At 50.2% G+C, this 14,183-nt stretch overlaps 1 protein-coding gene across 1 annotated transcript; it reads left to right on the plus strand.

Moving 5' to 3' along the window:
* The first annotated feature begins 721 nt into the window (after nucleotides 1-721).
* Nucleotides 722-11,165, plus strand: HSP90AB1 (heat shock protein 90 alpha family class B member 1). The gene is made up of 12 exons (XM_069608856.1): nucleotides 722-1,032; nucleotides 3,653-3,799; nucleotides 4,418-4,624; nucleotides 4,714-4,873; nucleotides 5,143-5,276; nucleotides 5,479-5,799; nucleotides 6,046-6,211; nucleotides 7,226-7,416; nucleotides 8,905-9,052; nucleotides 9,330-9,598; nucleotides 10,166-10,499; nucleotides 10,618-11,165. Exons 2-12 carry the CDS (start codon nucleotides 3,653-3,655, stop codon nucleotides 10,725-10,727), a joined length of 2,187 nt encoding a protein of 728 aa, XP_069464957.1. The 5' UTR covers nucleotides 722-1,032; the 3' UTR covers nucleotides 10,728-11,165.
* The last annotated feature ends 3,018 nt before the right edge of the window (nucleotides 11,166-14,183 follow it).

The raw sequence follows: 14,183 nt of genomic DNA on the forward strand, positions 1-14,183 counted from the left end.
TCCGGGCACCTTATCCTGCTCCAGGGGAGCAAAGTCGGGGCTTTAACCCATATCGCCCAGGTGGCATACGTGACCCGGACACAGCCCTTTAAATCGGTGCTGCAGTCCCACAAAATAAGGGTCTGTAGCCCACCCATAGTAAAGTGTGTTTTTTTTTTTTTTATCTTTGCACATCCTTTGAGCGATCTGTGTGAGAGCATCTCCGCCAGGGAAGAAGGAGCTGTGAACTGCAGGGGAGGGCATTCCGGGCAGGTGTCAGACTGACACGGGAGCCTTCTGATAACATCATGAGTTTGCAAATCTGGGCTTAGGGGAGCAGAGCGCCACCGCGGCGGCCATGCAACCAACGACCCGACAAGCAAAGACAACAGAGGTGCATCCGCTCTCTCACAGTCAAATAACTTGAACACTTCAGCATTGCAATCCGCAGTGCACATAAAATAAATCAAATATAAGAATGATCACTACTTAGACCGCAACGACGTTTACGTTTATTGCGATACATAATTTTAATGAAGGTCATTTTTTCACAACAGGATTTTTATAAATAAAAAAACCACATCTGAGTGTAAGAAACTCTTAGATTTAGTAATTGAATAGATTGCAAAGGCCCGGGTCCCTGGCGCGTGTAAAGTAGATTATTATTCCAAGATGGCCGCGCGGAGCAGGTAATCTGGGCGAGTCCCTCTTTTATGTCTACGGCTATCGCTGTTCCATTGCGGTTCCAGTTTATTTTCTAAGACGGGCGGGGGCTGCCCGGCGCCAGGTGACAAGCAGTTGGACCCCGCCCCCCGCTCCTCCCAGCGATCGCCTCCTCCTCGCTCACGCCCGGCCGCCGAGCCCCTTCACGACGCCACTGTCCCTTTAAGCGGAAGGATCTGCAGCGACGGCGCGCCGCCCCTGCCCACGCCCCTTGCTATATAAGAAGGGAGGCGAAGGCAAAACTCCTCTTTCTACCGCAGTCAGCAGCAGCAACATCGCTGTGCTATCCACCCCTTTTTCACCGCCGCCCGGATACCAGGGACCGCCAAGGTGAGGGCGTGCGTGCGATTCTGGAATGTTCGAGAAGGCTCGGGCGGCGCGCGTCATTTAAGGAGCGCGCGGGCCAGCGTCCTCGAGCGGATGATGCGCGTGCCGCCGCCTCGCTCTTTTGTCCAATCATGGTGTACCTTACTAACAGGTGAAGGGGGCGCGAGACGGTTTGGTCGGGATAACTGCCAGTCACCCGAAGGCCCCGGATGTGGCTCCCTCAGTCTGGAGTTGAACGATCCGGGGCCTGAAAACGGTGACTTGTTAAGTGGCGCTACGATGTAAGGGGCCTGGCTGTTCATGACTGCCGTGTTCCTAGTAGTATATTTAGGCTGAGCAAAGGCCTCGGATGATGGACGTTGCTCCAGTGAAGCACTTGAAGGGGGAGGGGGGCCCAGTGTAGGAAGTAGTTTCACGGGGCGTCATGGCGGGTTCCCTCGGGTAAGGTACAACTCCCGTCCGCACATTTAAAGGCGGGGGTGGTTAGTCGTGTGGTTGGGCCTCTGCCGTGTCGGTGCTTTACAGCTTTGAGGTAAGCTGCGCGGCGGGTCTGTCGGCCCGGCTGGTTCTAGAAGCTTCCAGAAGCCGGCTCTTGTTCACGTGCGCCGAGCACGTTGCCGGCGTCATGGCGCGCGCGCGGCGTGTGAGTGACGCCGCTTCCGGGCTCGATGACAAAAGGGGATGGCGGTCCGGGAAGGGGCCAAGGGAGCGCATGCGCGGGGGGAGCCGGAGGTGTGTTGCATGCACGAGCCGCGCGCCCCAGGGGCCAGGCTCTCTGACAGGAGGGCGTCAGGCGGCCAGGGTTCAAGGCTCGACTTTGAACACCGCCCCTTACTGTCGAAAGCGCATTGTGTCTGCTGCCCGTGGTGGGGTCGCTTAGCAACGTCAACACCCCCTCCCATGGTGTGTTCATAAGCCCCCCACCCATATTGTGTGTGCTGTTAAGTTATGGGTTTCTGGTCTCTTCCCCCCCCTCCCCACCTATTTTGCTAGGGGATGGGTTGCTGGTCTCCCCACATATTCTGCTAGGGGATGGGTTGCTGGTCTCCCCACATATTCTGCTAGGGGATGGGTTGCTTGTCTCCCCACATATTCTGCTAGGGGATGGGTTGCTGGTCTCCCCACATATTCTGCTAGGGGGTGGGTTGCTGGTCTCCCTCCCCCCACATATTCTGCTAGGGGATGGGTTGCTGGTCTCCCTCCCCCCACATATTCTGCTAGGGGATGGGTTGCTGGTCTCCCCACATATTCTGCTAGGGGATGGGTTGCTGGTCTCCCTCCCCCCACATATTCTGCTAGGGGATGGGTTGCTGGTCTCCCTCCCCCCCCACATATTCTGCTAGGGGATGGGTTGCTGGTCTCCCCACATATTCTGCTAGGGGATGGGTTGCTGGTCTCCCCACATATTCTGCTAGGGGATGGGTTGCTGTTTAGCTATACACTGCCTAATTATACTGAAGGGCAGATAGTCATGTGCTCGGTTTTGATAACGTGTTGGATTTTTATGCATGCCTGCGAATGAGGGAAATACGCGGCGGCCTTAGTCCTTATGGGGCTGTCCCATTCTTTCAGACGAGGTGTTATGTCATAGGGGGTAGACATTGTCCCCTGCAGTCCTGGGAGATAATCGTTCCAAGTGATTCCGGTGGCAGTCCATATGCTCGTCACCTGTCACTGGCTGGGGGAGGGGAGATAGACACTGCCAAATGGCTGCTCCCTGTGGCCAGTCCCACTCGTCTAATCTTCTTACAACTAAAGACATGGGGCACTTGATAGAGATTGGGGATTATATTTCGGACCAGAAAATAACACATGGCCATCCCCCTTGTGTCGCCTTACAGCCTACTAGTGAGCTTCTCCCGTGGGAGGTCTGTGGGAACCTCCAGGGCAGAGGGTCTGCAGATGGCAAGTGCTGTGGATGGGTAGGATCTGGGAAGAATTGGTGTGGCAGGTCAGGGCCCAGAAGATGCATAAGGGCCCAGGACACCAGACGCAGCCACTGTGGGGTTAGCAGAGGGAAGGAGGCGGTAAAGAGGAAAGTCTTAGGAAATATCCTGCTCAGTGCAGGAGGGGGGGGGGGCTTGAACTCCTTGCGCTTGGTTTTTGCTGCAATTTCGTTGTCGCCTGGGTTTCTGGTGGTAATTTAATCCGTGGGGTCATCCCACATACGCGGCTTGGGCGTTTGTCTTGTTTGTGGCACCGAATTACTCATTGGCTGTTGCTAAGCAACGTTATTTCTTGGGGGCAGTTGGGCCGTTATGGGTGTGGTTTGGAGATGACTAAACACGATGCAGGTGGTGCCATGGTTACTGGATGATGTTGTGGCATTAACCGTCGTTTTACCGCGGTAGATTCTGGCCTTTGAAATGTTCCAACTAATCGCCTTCGAAGAAATTAACTGAACTGGAGACTATAATACATTTTGTGTTGGACTAATGTTTAGGTGTAACCTGGTAATTGCTCCACCACCTACCAGGCCACTGAGTGGAAGCGGGTGGTGCCTAAATAAGCCCTACCATTTAATTTCTTGCATCGGTTTTAGAAAGTAGGGATTCTCTAAGGGTTTAGTTTTTCTCCATAGAATCTTGACTGCTTTGACAAATCTCACTGACTTCCCTTTCAGATGCCTGAAGAAGTGCAACATGGGGAAGAGGAGGTGGAAACCTTTGCCTTCCAGGCTGAAATTGCTCAACTTATGTCCTTGATTATCAACACCTTCTATTCCAACAAGGAGATCTTCATGCGAGAACTTATTTCCAATGCTTCTGATGTGAGTAGGACACAGCTCTATAATGAATGTTAAACAGTTTTTATAGTTTTCCCTTTGACCAGTAGCTGGAATCACTTTGTTGCTGAGATTCGGGCCTGGTTAGAAAGGGGAGGGGGGAACTATGCAGTGGAGTCTGACTTCCAGAGGGTAAAGTTAGACTCGGAATTGTTTGCCAGGTGGGGTATGGGCATAATTGGCACACAATTCGCCCTCTAGCCACCTCCAAAAATGTGTTTCGTGGTAACTAGCAAAATTGCGCTGCCAACCAATAACCTTGACGTCATAGGATGTCATTAGCGTGCAAGCATTTGGTGATGGGTTCTGAGCGTATACCACTTTAGGCACTGGGCATGTTTGGTGCAGTAAAAGCTTCCCGGAGTAGTTTCTGCTTAGCTTTACCTCCAGCATGCATCTTGTTACAAGCTGAAACTATGATTGAGAGGGTGGCAACTGCCTAGTCCTGCGTTGGCCCCGTCGGAAACCACATGGTGGTTCTGATGGCATCTGCGCTTGCATGGTGTGGCAGAGCCCAGCATTGCAATCAGCCGATTCTTGCTGGGGTTGGATGGCAGCCCGTCAAAGGTGACCTTTATTTTTTTCCCTTCCCTGCTTTTGTAGGCGCTCGATAAAATAAGATATGAGAGTCTTACAGACCCAACCAAGCTGGATAGTGGGAAAGAGCTGAAAATTGACATCATCCCCAACCCTCAGGAGCGCACCCTCACTCTCGTGGACACTGGCATTGGCATGACTAAGGCTGATCTGATTAACAACTTGGGCACCATTGCCAAGTCTGGAACCAAGGCTTTCATGGAAGCGCTTCAGGTAACCTCTAGTGCCTGGTTTGCTATTGGAGTCTGTTTCAAGGCATTCCTGGGAATGGTTGCTCACTCGGTCTTGTGTTCATCTTGCAGGCTGGTGCAGACATCTCCATGATTGGGCAGTTTGGGGTGGGTTTCTACTCTGCCTATTTGGTCGCTGAGAGGGTGTGCGTCATCTCCAAACACAACGATGATGAGCAGTATTGCTGGGAGTCTTCTGCCGGTGGCTCTTTCACTGTCAAGGTAGACACAGGTATGTAGCGTGAAGGCCTGCTAATCTCGGCGCATCTTAGGTGGGGGTGGTGCAGTGTCTGGGGCAGCCTTGGCACATCTTGCTGTGTAACACTTATCTATGTTGTTGGTGCTTGGTTTTTCTGGTGACCCTGGGCTGGGCACTGCTGTAAGTAACATGGCATGGAAAACATACCCAGTGAGATAACTAGATGGTTGCGACTTCGCTTTTTCGTTGATGCTGCCTGAAGCATTAATCTTCTACGCTTACCTTTTTCTTGGTGGTGGCAGGTGAACCAATCGGCCGAGGCACCCGTGTGATACTCCACCTCAAGGAGGACCAGTCCGAATACTTGGAGGAAAAGCGTGTCAAGGAGGTGGTGAAGAAACACTCCCAGTTCATCGGTTACCCCATAACCCTCTATGTAAGCATTTACCCCTGGCCTGTTTAAAACACCAAGCCTTACTGAGGCGGACAGCTGCATGCTCTGCGTGTTCGTGGATTAGCTGCACACGCTAACCTTTGATCGCATGCATGCGGTTTTAAATCTCGCCTCCGAGGAGGTAGTCTACGTTTAGTCCGTGTATTTGGTGCATGTTTAAACCAGGCTGCTTGTTTCCTTTCAGTTGGAAAAGGAACGCGAGAAGGAGATCAGCGATGATGAAGCAGAAGAGGAAAAGGTGGAGGAGGAGAAAAAAGAGGAAGAGGAGGCGACTAAAGATGACGAGGATAAACCCAAGATAGAGGATGTGGGCTCGGATGATGAGGAAGATGGCAAAGACAAGAAGAAAAAGACCAAGAAGATCAAGGAGAAGTACATCGACCAAGAGGAGTTGAACAAGACCAAGCCCATCTGGACCCGCAACCCTGATGACATCAGCCAAGAGGAGTATGGAGAGTTCTACAAGAGTCTGACCAACGACTGGGAGGACCACCTGGCCGTCAAGGTACAACCAAGGGCTGCATAGATCCACTTGCGGGCATCCCGACCCATTGCTGTATGCGTGCCGATTAGGATGCTGAGGTTCTACATGAGTTTACTGTTCAGGCTTGCTCATTGCGTGTTGGGGCCACTGCTTGTCTGCTAAGTGCAACGGCCATCCATGGACTACATAGTCCTTGCTTGGAAAAGGGGGTGTTAATGGGTTGTATGGAGATGAGCAGTGCTGCTAACCTCTAACTTGTTTTTTCAGCACTTCTCAGTGGAGGGCCAGCTTGAGTTCCGTGCCCTGCTCTTCATCCCTCGCAGAGCGCCATTCGATCTCTTTGAAAACAAGAAGAAAAAGAACAACATCAAGTTATACGTGCGCCGGGTCTTCATCATGGACAGCTGTGACGAGCTCATCCCAGAATACCTCAGTAAGACTCCACAGCCTTTTATGGTATCCCGCTAAAATGCCCCTGCAGTGCGAGTTAAAACTAGCCAAGAAAGTGGTGCTTCTAGGGTCATTATTGGGCTTGGAGTGTTGTGTGTGCTTGGGATTGTTTGGTTTAGTGGTAGAATGGGTGTTGGGGTTAAATAGTGATTCGAATTGAGGTGACTTTGGCTAGCATTAGGGTAAGTGATAGGGTTATAGTTCGGGGTAAGGCTAATGTTGGATTAGAGAGTGTTTGGGTAAGTTATTTGTGGCGAGCTGGTGATGAGGGTGGAGATAGGTTCAAGTTTTGTGTTTTGGAGTAAAATGTACACAAAATGCTGAACTGTTAGTTAGCAACTTAAATTTGTGCGATGTTTAGTATGGATAGTTTTTAGTACATTGTTGGGTTACAGCCTTGGATTCTTGGGCGACTTTATTACTGACATATTTTGACTTTGGATTGTATTGAATGACTACATTTGAAAACTGATTTTTTTCGCTGGGGACATTGCTACTTTGCACTTGTCCCCATCCCTTCTTAGAGGAAGAAGGGGCTTGAGCCAGAAGTGCTGGACTGTAAATTGCATCTGCTCAGTTAGCCGAATTCACTAGCATATCCTTAGTCTGATGTGAATTCGTGGTGGAGGTTGGGTTTATGCACGCACCATGTCTCTGGTACCTAGTAGACTGCCTTCTCCAAGTCTCCAGCCAATAATCTGGTTGGGCTAGAAGGCTGGTTCGGTGTGAGGGGGGGGGGGGATACCCTTTGCTCAGTTATCAATGGCAGTGTTTGGTAATGCATTACACTCACTCTGGTGAAAGGCATGGGTTTGTGGAACTGTGCCAAGTATGCAGGACGACATATTTATTTGGGCGTGGGGAGAGTTCTTGGCCTACACAATATTCCATGAAGTTTCTGTCCCACCTCATAGCATGACAGAAGTGATCCTTTATCCAAGCAGCTTCAAAGGTGATGCATGCCCGTGTGGTTTCAATTTCAAACTTCATTTTTTAGACTTTGTGCGTGGTGTTGTTGACTCCGAGGACCTGCCCCTGAACATCTCTCGAGAAATGTTGCAGCAGAGCAAAATCCTGAAGGTCATCCGCAAGAACATTGTGAAGAAGTGCTTGGAGCTCTTCTGTGAGCTAGCGGAGGACAAGGAGAACTACAAGAAGTTCTATGAGGCTTTCTCCAAGAACCTGAAGGTGAGCTGCCAGTCAGCGTGGCTGACTTCTCTGATCAACCCTCCCAGGTTCAACTTGGGGCCTTCCTATCCATTTCTACCTGTGGTATTCCCCAGGGGTCTAACCTCTCTCCCTGGCTGTTTAACCAATACCTGGCGCTCCTTGCCTACTGTATTGCTGCACTCTGCCCCAACTTCCAGTGCTATGCGTATGGCACTCGGCTCATTTTCAGGTTACCTTCAGCCACTTATTCTCCCTCTAATCTGACTGTCCGCCTTCCAGGAGTGGTGTGCCGCCAATGATTTCTGCCTGAATGCCAGTAACACTGATTCTCCTTATTGGCACATCCACGCCCTCTTTCGTGTCACTCTCTGGCCGACTCAATGCTCTCCTCTGACGTCTAAAGTCACTACCAGCTGCACCTCGGGTATTCTTCCATTGCCCTCCTTACAGAAGCTCACTGTCTTTAGAGCTCTGGTTCTCTCTAGGCTGGACTATTACAGCATCCTTTCTAAATCCGCCTGCTTCTGCTCTCCAACTCGTCCAGAACAGGACTGTGAGACTTGTCCTTGGCCTCAAGCCCAGGGATTGTATCTCAGGACTGAAATCCCTGCACTGGCTCACAGTGGCTGTGAGGATTAAACCCTCTGCGTTGTCCTCAAGGCCTTCTGGGGCCTCCATACCTTCAACTTTCTTCCTAAATATCTTCCTTCTTGAGCTCTCCGTTCATCCGCCTCCAACTCCCTCGGGGTCGGTCACTTGAAGCAACGAGTTGTTGGTAGATCTTTCTTCTGCTGGGGCCTCCCTCCCTCTGGAACTTCCTCCCTGAAACTTGAGGCACATCATCTCTGGTTCTGGAAGCACCTCAAAACCTTTTGCTTTACTTCTGCTTTCTCCTCCCCCTCCCCTGCTGAAACTCCACTGGTTACCTGGCCACCCTCCGATCTTGGGCCTAGGTCCCCCTGCCAGTCGCACGCCTGCGCACTGCCTTCCTGGCAACTCCCGCACTTGACTGTTTTCTGTATCCTGACCGTCCCACTACCACTCCTGATGTCTGCACGTGCCACCTGCTGGCCATACTTTAACTTATATTTATTCATCTACTTATCCCGTGTACTGCGCTTAATCCTTTCCCATGCACTTGCACGATCTGAATGACGCCTAGTAGAGCCGTTATCTCGTCTTTCCTCTGTTCCGACCTCTTCGCGCCTTGAAACACTTGTGTGTATAGGTGCATCATAGATGCCATATCGTATCAATCTTCTGTTGGCTATTCTAAAGCATTGAAGTCCTAAGCGAGGAGACCCTTAGCCAGTATGTGCAGCTGAGCTTTGGCACACCCATTAACGTGGTGTGAATTTCATTGTCATTCTAGTGGGAGCGCCATTGTTCTATATTTATGTGGGCGATTTCCAATTGACCTAGCTACAGGCTGCCGATGAGCATCCCTGTTGTATTTTGGTGTTGCTTTTGCATCATTGGCTCACTGGCTGTTTCTTTGCTTCTTAGCTTGGTATCCATGAAGATTCTGCCAATAGGAAAAAGCTGTCTGAGTTGCTGCGTTACCACACATCACAGACTGGTGACGAGATGGCATCCCTTACAGAATACGTCTCTCGCATGAAGGAGACTCAGAAGTCCATCTATTATATTACTGGTGAGTATGCAGGTGCTTGCAGCACAAGAACCGCTTATTGGTATGGTGCATGGGCAGTGTTGTCTTTTGAAGCCTACAGCTGGAAGTTGATACCATGTTGAACAAGCAAGTTCTCCTGTGTTTTTGCATGTCAAACCACATTTTCTGCACTAGGACAATGTGGGGTTCCCCATCGCGCCTAATGTTGTCTTGATAAGATGGGGCATTGGTGTCTTCAGTTGGAAGATCCACACTTGCCAGACATGGCCCGACCTGAATACGTTATTTTAATTCCTAGGTGAGAGCAAGGATCAGGTGGCTAACTCTGCCTTTGTGGAGCGTGTGAGGAAGCGTGGATTTGAAGTGGTGTACATGACAGAGCCCATCGATGAGTACTGTGTCCAGCAGTTGAAGGAGTTTGATGGCAAGACTCTGGTCTCTGTCACCAAAGAGGGCCTAGAGCTGCCGGAAGACGACGAGGAGAAGAAAAAGATGGAGGAGAGCAAGTCAAAGTTCGAGAATCTTTGCAAGCTCATGAAGGAGATACTCGACAAGAAAGTGGAGAAGGTGAGTGCTGTAGTACAAAACACCTTGGGGTTTGGCAAAGGGCCTAATTCTGCTGTGAAGTCATACTCTAAAATCGTCTTTACTGTACTGTATAGAAAAATGTGCTTAGTTTCTTTGACACAATGCCCAAGCACTGCTCACGAATCGTTGCCATGGGCCTGAAAGTATGATCAATACAGTAGTGCCCAGGAAATGTGCATAGCAAACTCAAAGGAGCCTTTCAATTTATCTCTTGGATAGTGCAGTAACACTAAAGAATGGTTGCATTTGTTAAGCACGGCTCTGCCATGCAATTGATTGCTTCTGCGCTCGACTAGCTTATTCTGGCATCTGGCCCTATGGAGGCTGATTGCAGGAATTCCTCAAGTGAGTGCCTCTTGGCTTAAAGTTGTGTAGTTGGATCTGAGATGGGATAGTGTCCATGGGTCTTTGTTAGCTATTCCTGAAGGGGAATAGCTGAATCTGCACAAACATAAAATGATGTAGTATATTTGGTGTGCCACGCAGCAAAGACAATGCCACATCTTTGGACGAATCTGAATCTTTTTTCTTTACTTGTTTATTCAGGTGACTGTCTCCAACCGCCTGGTTTCTTCACCCTGCTGCATTGTAACAAGTACTTATGGGTGGACTGCCAACATGGAAAGGATCATGAAGGCCCAGGCCCTTCGTGACAACTCCACCATGGGCTACATGATGGCCAAAAAGCACTTGGAGATCAACCCTGACCATCCTATTGTGGAAACCCTCCGACAGAAGGCGGAGGCAGACAAAAACGACAAGGCCGTAAAGGACCTGGTGGTTCTACTCTTTGAAACAGCCCTGCTATCATCTGGTTTCTCGTTGGATGACCCCCAGACACATTCAAACCGCATCTACAGGATGATCAAGTTGGGCTTAGGTGAGTGGAAGGATGTTTGGCTGGTACAGGTGGTTGTGTGGCCATGGTGGTTAGTTGAGGTGCTGCGGGAGTCTTCTGACTGCCATGATTAATGGATTCTCATTTTCTGGCAATTTAGGAATTGACGAGGAGGACGTAGCTATTGATGAACCTGTGGCAGCCACGACGGACGAGATCCCACCCCTTGAGGAGGATGAAGACGCTTCCCGAATGGAGGAAGTTGATTAAATCATGCAGGCTATTTAACACGGGATTCTGCCACAGTTTCTCAAAGACTGACTCCTGTTCTAGTGTTTGTGCCCGTTTGTTTTCTGGAGGATGGGTTGGAGATATTATTGGGCATGGTAGGCCTTAAGCGAAGGCTTCTGCGTGCATCAAGACGTGTGGCTTCCAGTCAGCTGCTATGTTATAAATTGTCTTGAGGTAATGTGGTGCATGGGCTGTAGAGACCCATGATGGCCACTCCTGAGGTGGTGTACACCGCAGTGTCGGTTCTGTCCCCCCCCCCCATTACTGGATCCAACGTCTTGAATTCCCCCTGCATCTCAGACAGACCCAGCCACCCTCAATGGACTTTGGTCCGCTCTTCCCAGAAGTTGTATTTGTTGCAATTTTTGTTGAGATTAAAAGAATGCAGATTAAAAAAAAAATACGTTTTTACACTGACTTGCTGTCCCTGCCATTTCTTGTGCTGCCAAATGAGGGGATGCCACTAAAGTTACCTGCGACAGATTTGGGTATAGACTCTGCCTGCATTGCTTAGCTCTTATCAAATAATGCGTTTGGTGCCTGGGTAACTTGTGGACTCCCAACTTCTCGCGACAACAACTGCTTCCAAATTTCAAAAGATCCCCATGTCCTTTCCAGTTCCGTATGGTTGCCTCATTGCACTACCTCTAGCCCTAAATATTGAATTCTGAGCTCGAGCTGGCTGAGTCAATGTAGGTGGACTTTGAGAAGTAGTGCTTTGACCCCATCCTGAACAGCCCACCTTACTAGTGCTTGTCAAACGTTGCCTCCCTGTGACTGTGCTCATTGGCTCAGATCGTCAGGTTTCGGGCCGTTGCTTGTAGACTGGGAGCCTTTCTGAGAGGGGAGGTCTGGCTACGAAATGGCGATACTTGACAGACCGTGAGCAATCGTGCACTGGTCTACCTGCATAGCCTTAAGTGTTTGGGGTGCAGTCTGATCTGTGGTGCCCGGATTCCTGTCTAGGCTCTGGACCATAGAAGGCATTAGCAGCCCTCCAGTACTGGAGGGAACAAGGAAGCCATGACCAGCACCACAAGACCACCGAGCATAGATTGTAATCCGCTGCCGTCAGGGGTGCAGGGAGGGGGCTGGATGAACGTACTATATGGCAACTTTGTATACCCTTTTTCTTCCGATGTGACTTTATTGGGGCACATGTAGCAATAATTTTAACACTTTCTCTCTTCACCAGAGTGATTTGTTTTGCAGTTCTCTGCTCACTTTGACACAACACTTTTTATATTCCTATGCATGGAATGGTGGGTTACTTCGTGGATGGGTGCCACGCCCCACCTAATTACCTGCTCTGAAGTACCACCTGTAGTATTCAGGAGCAGTCTGCACCATATGGCGGGGCAAGGGGTTTCTTTTTCGGCTGTGAGGGAGTTGTAGGCTAGGATTCTGTCCCCTTCCGGTAATCGCCCCACGAATGCCATACTTTGCGTACAGGGCACAGCAACTGACCAAGCCAACATGCCGCTGGAGTGGGTCACGCCCTGCTAACCAACGTGTTTAGGAAGGAGACCAGGTTGTGTCGGCGTGGCAAGATCATTTTCAACAGTTGATGCCTCTTGTAACTTGTAGAAATGTAGGGCGTCCATAGGTGTGCACCTCCGCTGCCAATTCCCAGATCCCACAATGATCCCACTTCAGAGCAAGGGTTTGATTTGCAAGTCTCATCGTCAGAGGCCAGAGTGCTCAGAAGACAAATTTGTTATTCAAACTTGCTGAGCGTGGGGGCTTGCTCAACGTGTTTTGCTCCCCACGTCCCAAGGCTCTCCTGTTTCTAGGGGTCCCACCATGATGCCCACGGGCGGATTGCATCTGAACATCCTGCAATTCTGCGTGTAGATGGCGCTACATGGCATTATTTCACTCCACTCATGTTCCTCCAGCGGTACACCTCGTTTCGCTGCGCGCCGCACACCAGTGCACATCGCCTGCTGTATAGGGAAACGTTTAGTGCTTTAGTGCAGTGCATTGAAAGTGCGAGTTTCAACCTCATCCCACACTATTTTAAAATGAAGCTGTTCTAGAGCGGTTTCATTTTAAAATAATGTGGGATGAAGTTGAAACTCGCACTTTCAGTGCACTGAACGTTTGCCTAAACAGCAGGCGATGTGCAATGGTGTGCGGCGCACAGGGTGGATTAGATCTGCTGGGTGCTCCGAGCAGCACAGCCCCCCACCTGCGCGGGCCTGGCTGTGTAGTCTGCGTGGCTGTGGTGCCTGCATGAAGAACTCGCAGGACGTGTTGTGGTGCCTGCATGAAGAACTCGCAGGACGTGTTGTGGTGCCTGCATGAAGAACTCGCAGGACGTGTTGTGGTGCCTGCATGAAGAACTCGCAGGACATTTTATGTGCGTCCAGTTCGGCGCAGGCTGCCGCGCCCAAATGTCCTGGCCCATCCTCCAGCACTATGGCCACAAGCCCATAACATGTGGGATTGTAATTATTTATAACGCATTTAATTAGGTTTATAGGCGCTCGTACCTGAGCTATCCTCCCAGTATACCCTGATCACTACATCACATTTTCAAAAAATACCGTTAGTCATATTGCAGGCTCTAGTGGTATAACGTGACTGGATACCGTCGGGCGGGAGGGTTTGGAAAGGGCATACTGCCTAGTTCATGTTCAATGCTGGAATAGTCATCTAGATGGCACCGCATGACAAACCATCGTGGGGAAAAACGAAGATGGCAGTGTGAAGGAAAGGTAGGCTAAGGTGAAAACTAAAATGATAAAGGGACGAAGGTGGCAGTGCGGATCAAGTTTAGGTGTTGTAGGCAACCATTTTCCAGATCAGTCCTGATCGGCGCACCCTCGTACGGCACGAGGCTTCCCTCGCACGATTCCACACCAGACCCTGGCAGTAATGTAGCAGCAGACCCTGTAGTAGCTGGATTCCCCCACACCCTACCAGACTAATCCAGGCACCCTCTTTCAGATCCCCCCCACCCCCCCGAGCACCGAGAGACCATGTACATGCAGAATAATGGCAGGACCCTGCAGGCTGGCTGATGTGGGAGGTGGTTTCACTCTATGGGGGTTCTTTGGTAACCTGTTTTACTTGCAGGTGTTCTGCTAATGTTCTTGTTTAAGCAGAAGTCTGCATTGCGAAGTGTAGCCTACTGGCCTAATGTTTGTCTCGATGGCCAGCATAGCCATATGGCTACGGCTGGGGAATGAGGGTTTAAATTCACATAGGAATTTGGCCACGAGTTTTAACGGAAACTGGGCACACATTATCCATGTAATTTTCCTTGGTGATTTCAAAGGACGATGGTACGTAAGTTTAGTATTTGGACGAGCCTTCTTTCTGAGGCGAAGAAACCTGCTTCTTTGCAAGTCTGCGATTGTCTGTCTGTGGGTTTAACTACAATATCGCATCATGCTTTTTTAATTTAAAAGTTCGGTCACAAATATGCCA

This window comes from Ambystoma mexicanum, chromosome 4q (assembly GCF_040938575.1).
Source record: "Ambystoma mexicanum isolate Mex_15411 chromosome 4q, UKY_AmexF1_1, whole genome shotgun sequence".
In the NCBI taxonomy this organism is placed as follows: Eukaryota; Metazoa; Chordata; class Amphibia; order Caudata; family Ambystomatidae; genus Ambystoma; species Ambystoma mexicanum.

Bases quoted from the DNA above. Each gene is read 5' to 3' on its own strand.
- HSP90AB1 (XM_069608856.1), top strand. From the start codon at position 3,653: ATGCCTGAAGAAGTGCAACATGGGGAAGAGGAGGTGGAAACCTTTGCC. The intron at 4,874-5,142 runs GTATGTAGCGTG...TGGTGGTGGCAG, and splicing joins CACTGTCAAGGTAGACACAG to GTGAACCAATCGGCCGAGGC. The intron at 9,053-9,329 runs GTGAGTATGCAG...TTTAATTCCTAG, and splicing joins GTCCATCTATTATATTACTG to GTGAGAGCAAGGATCAGGTG.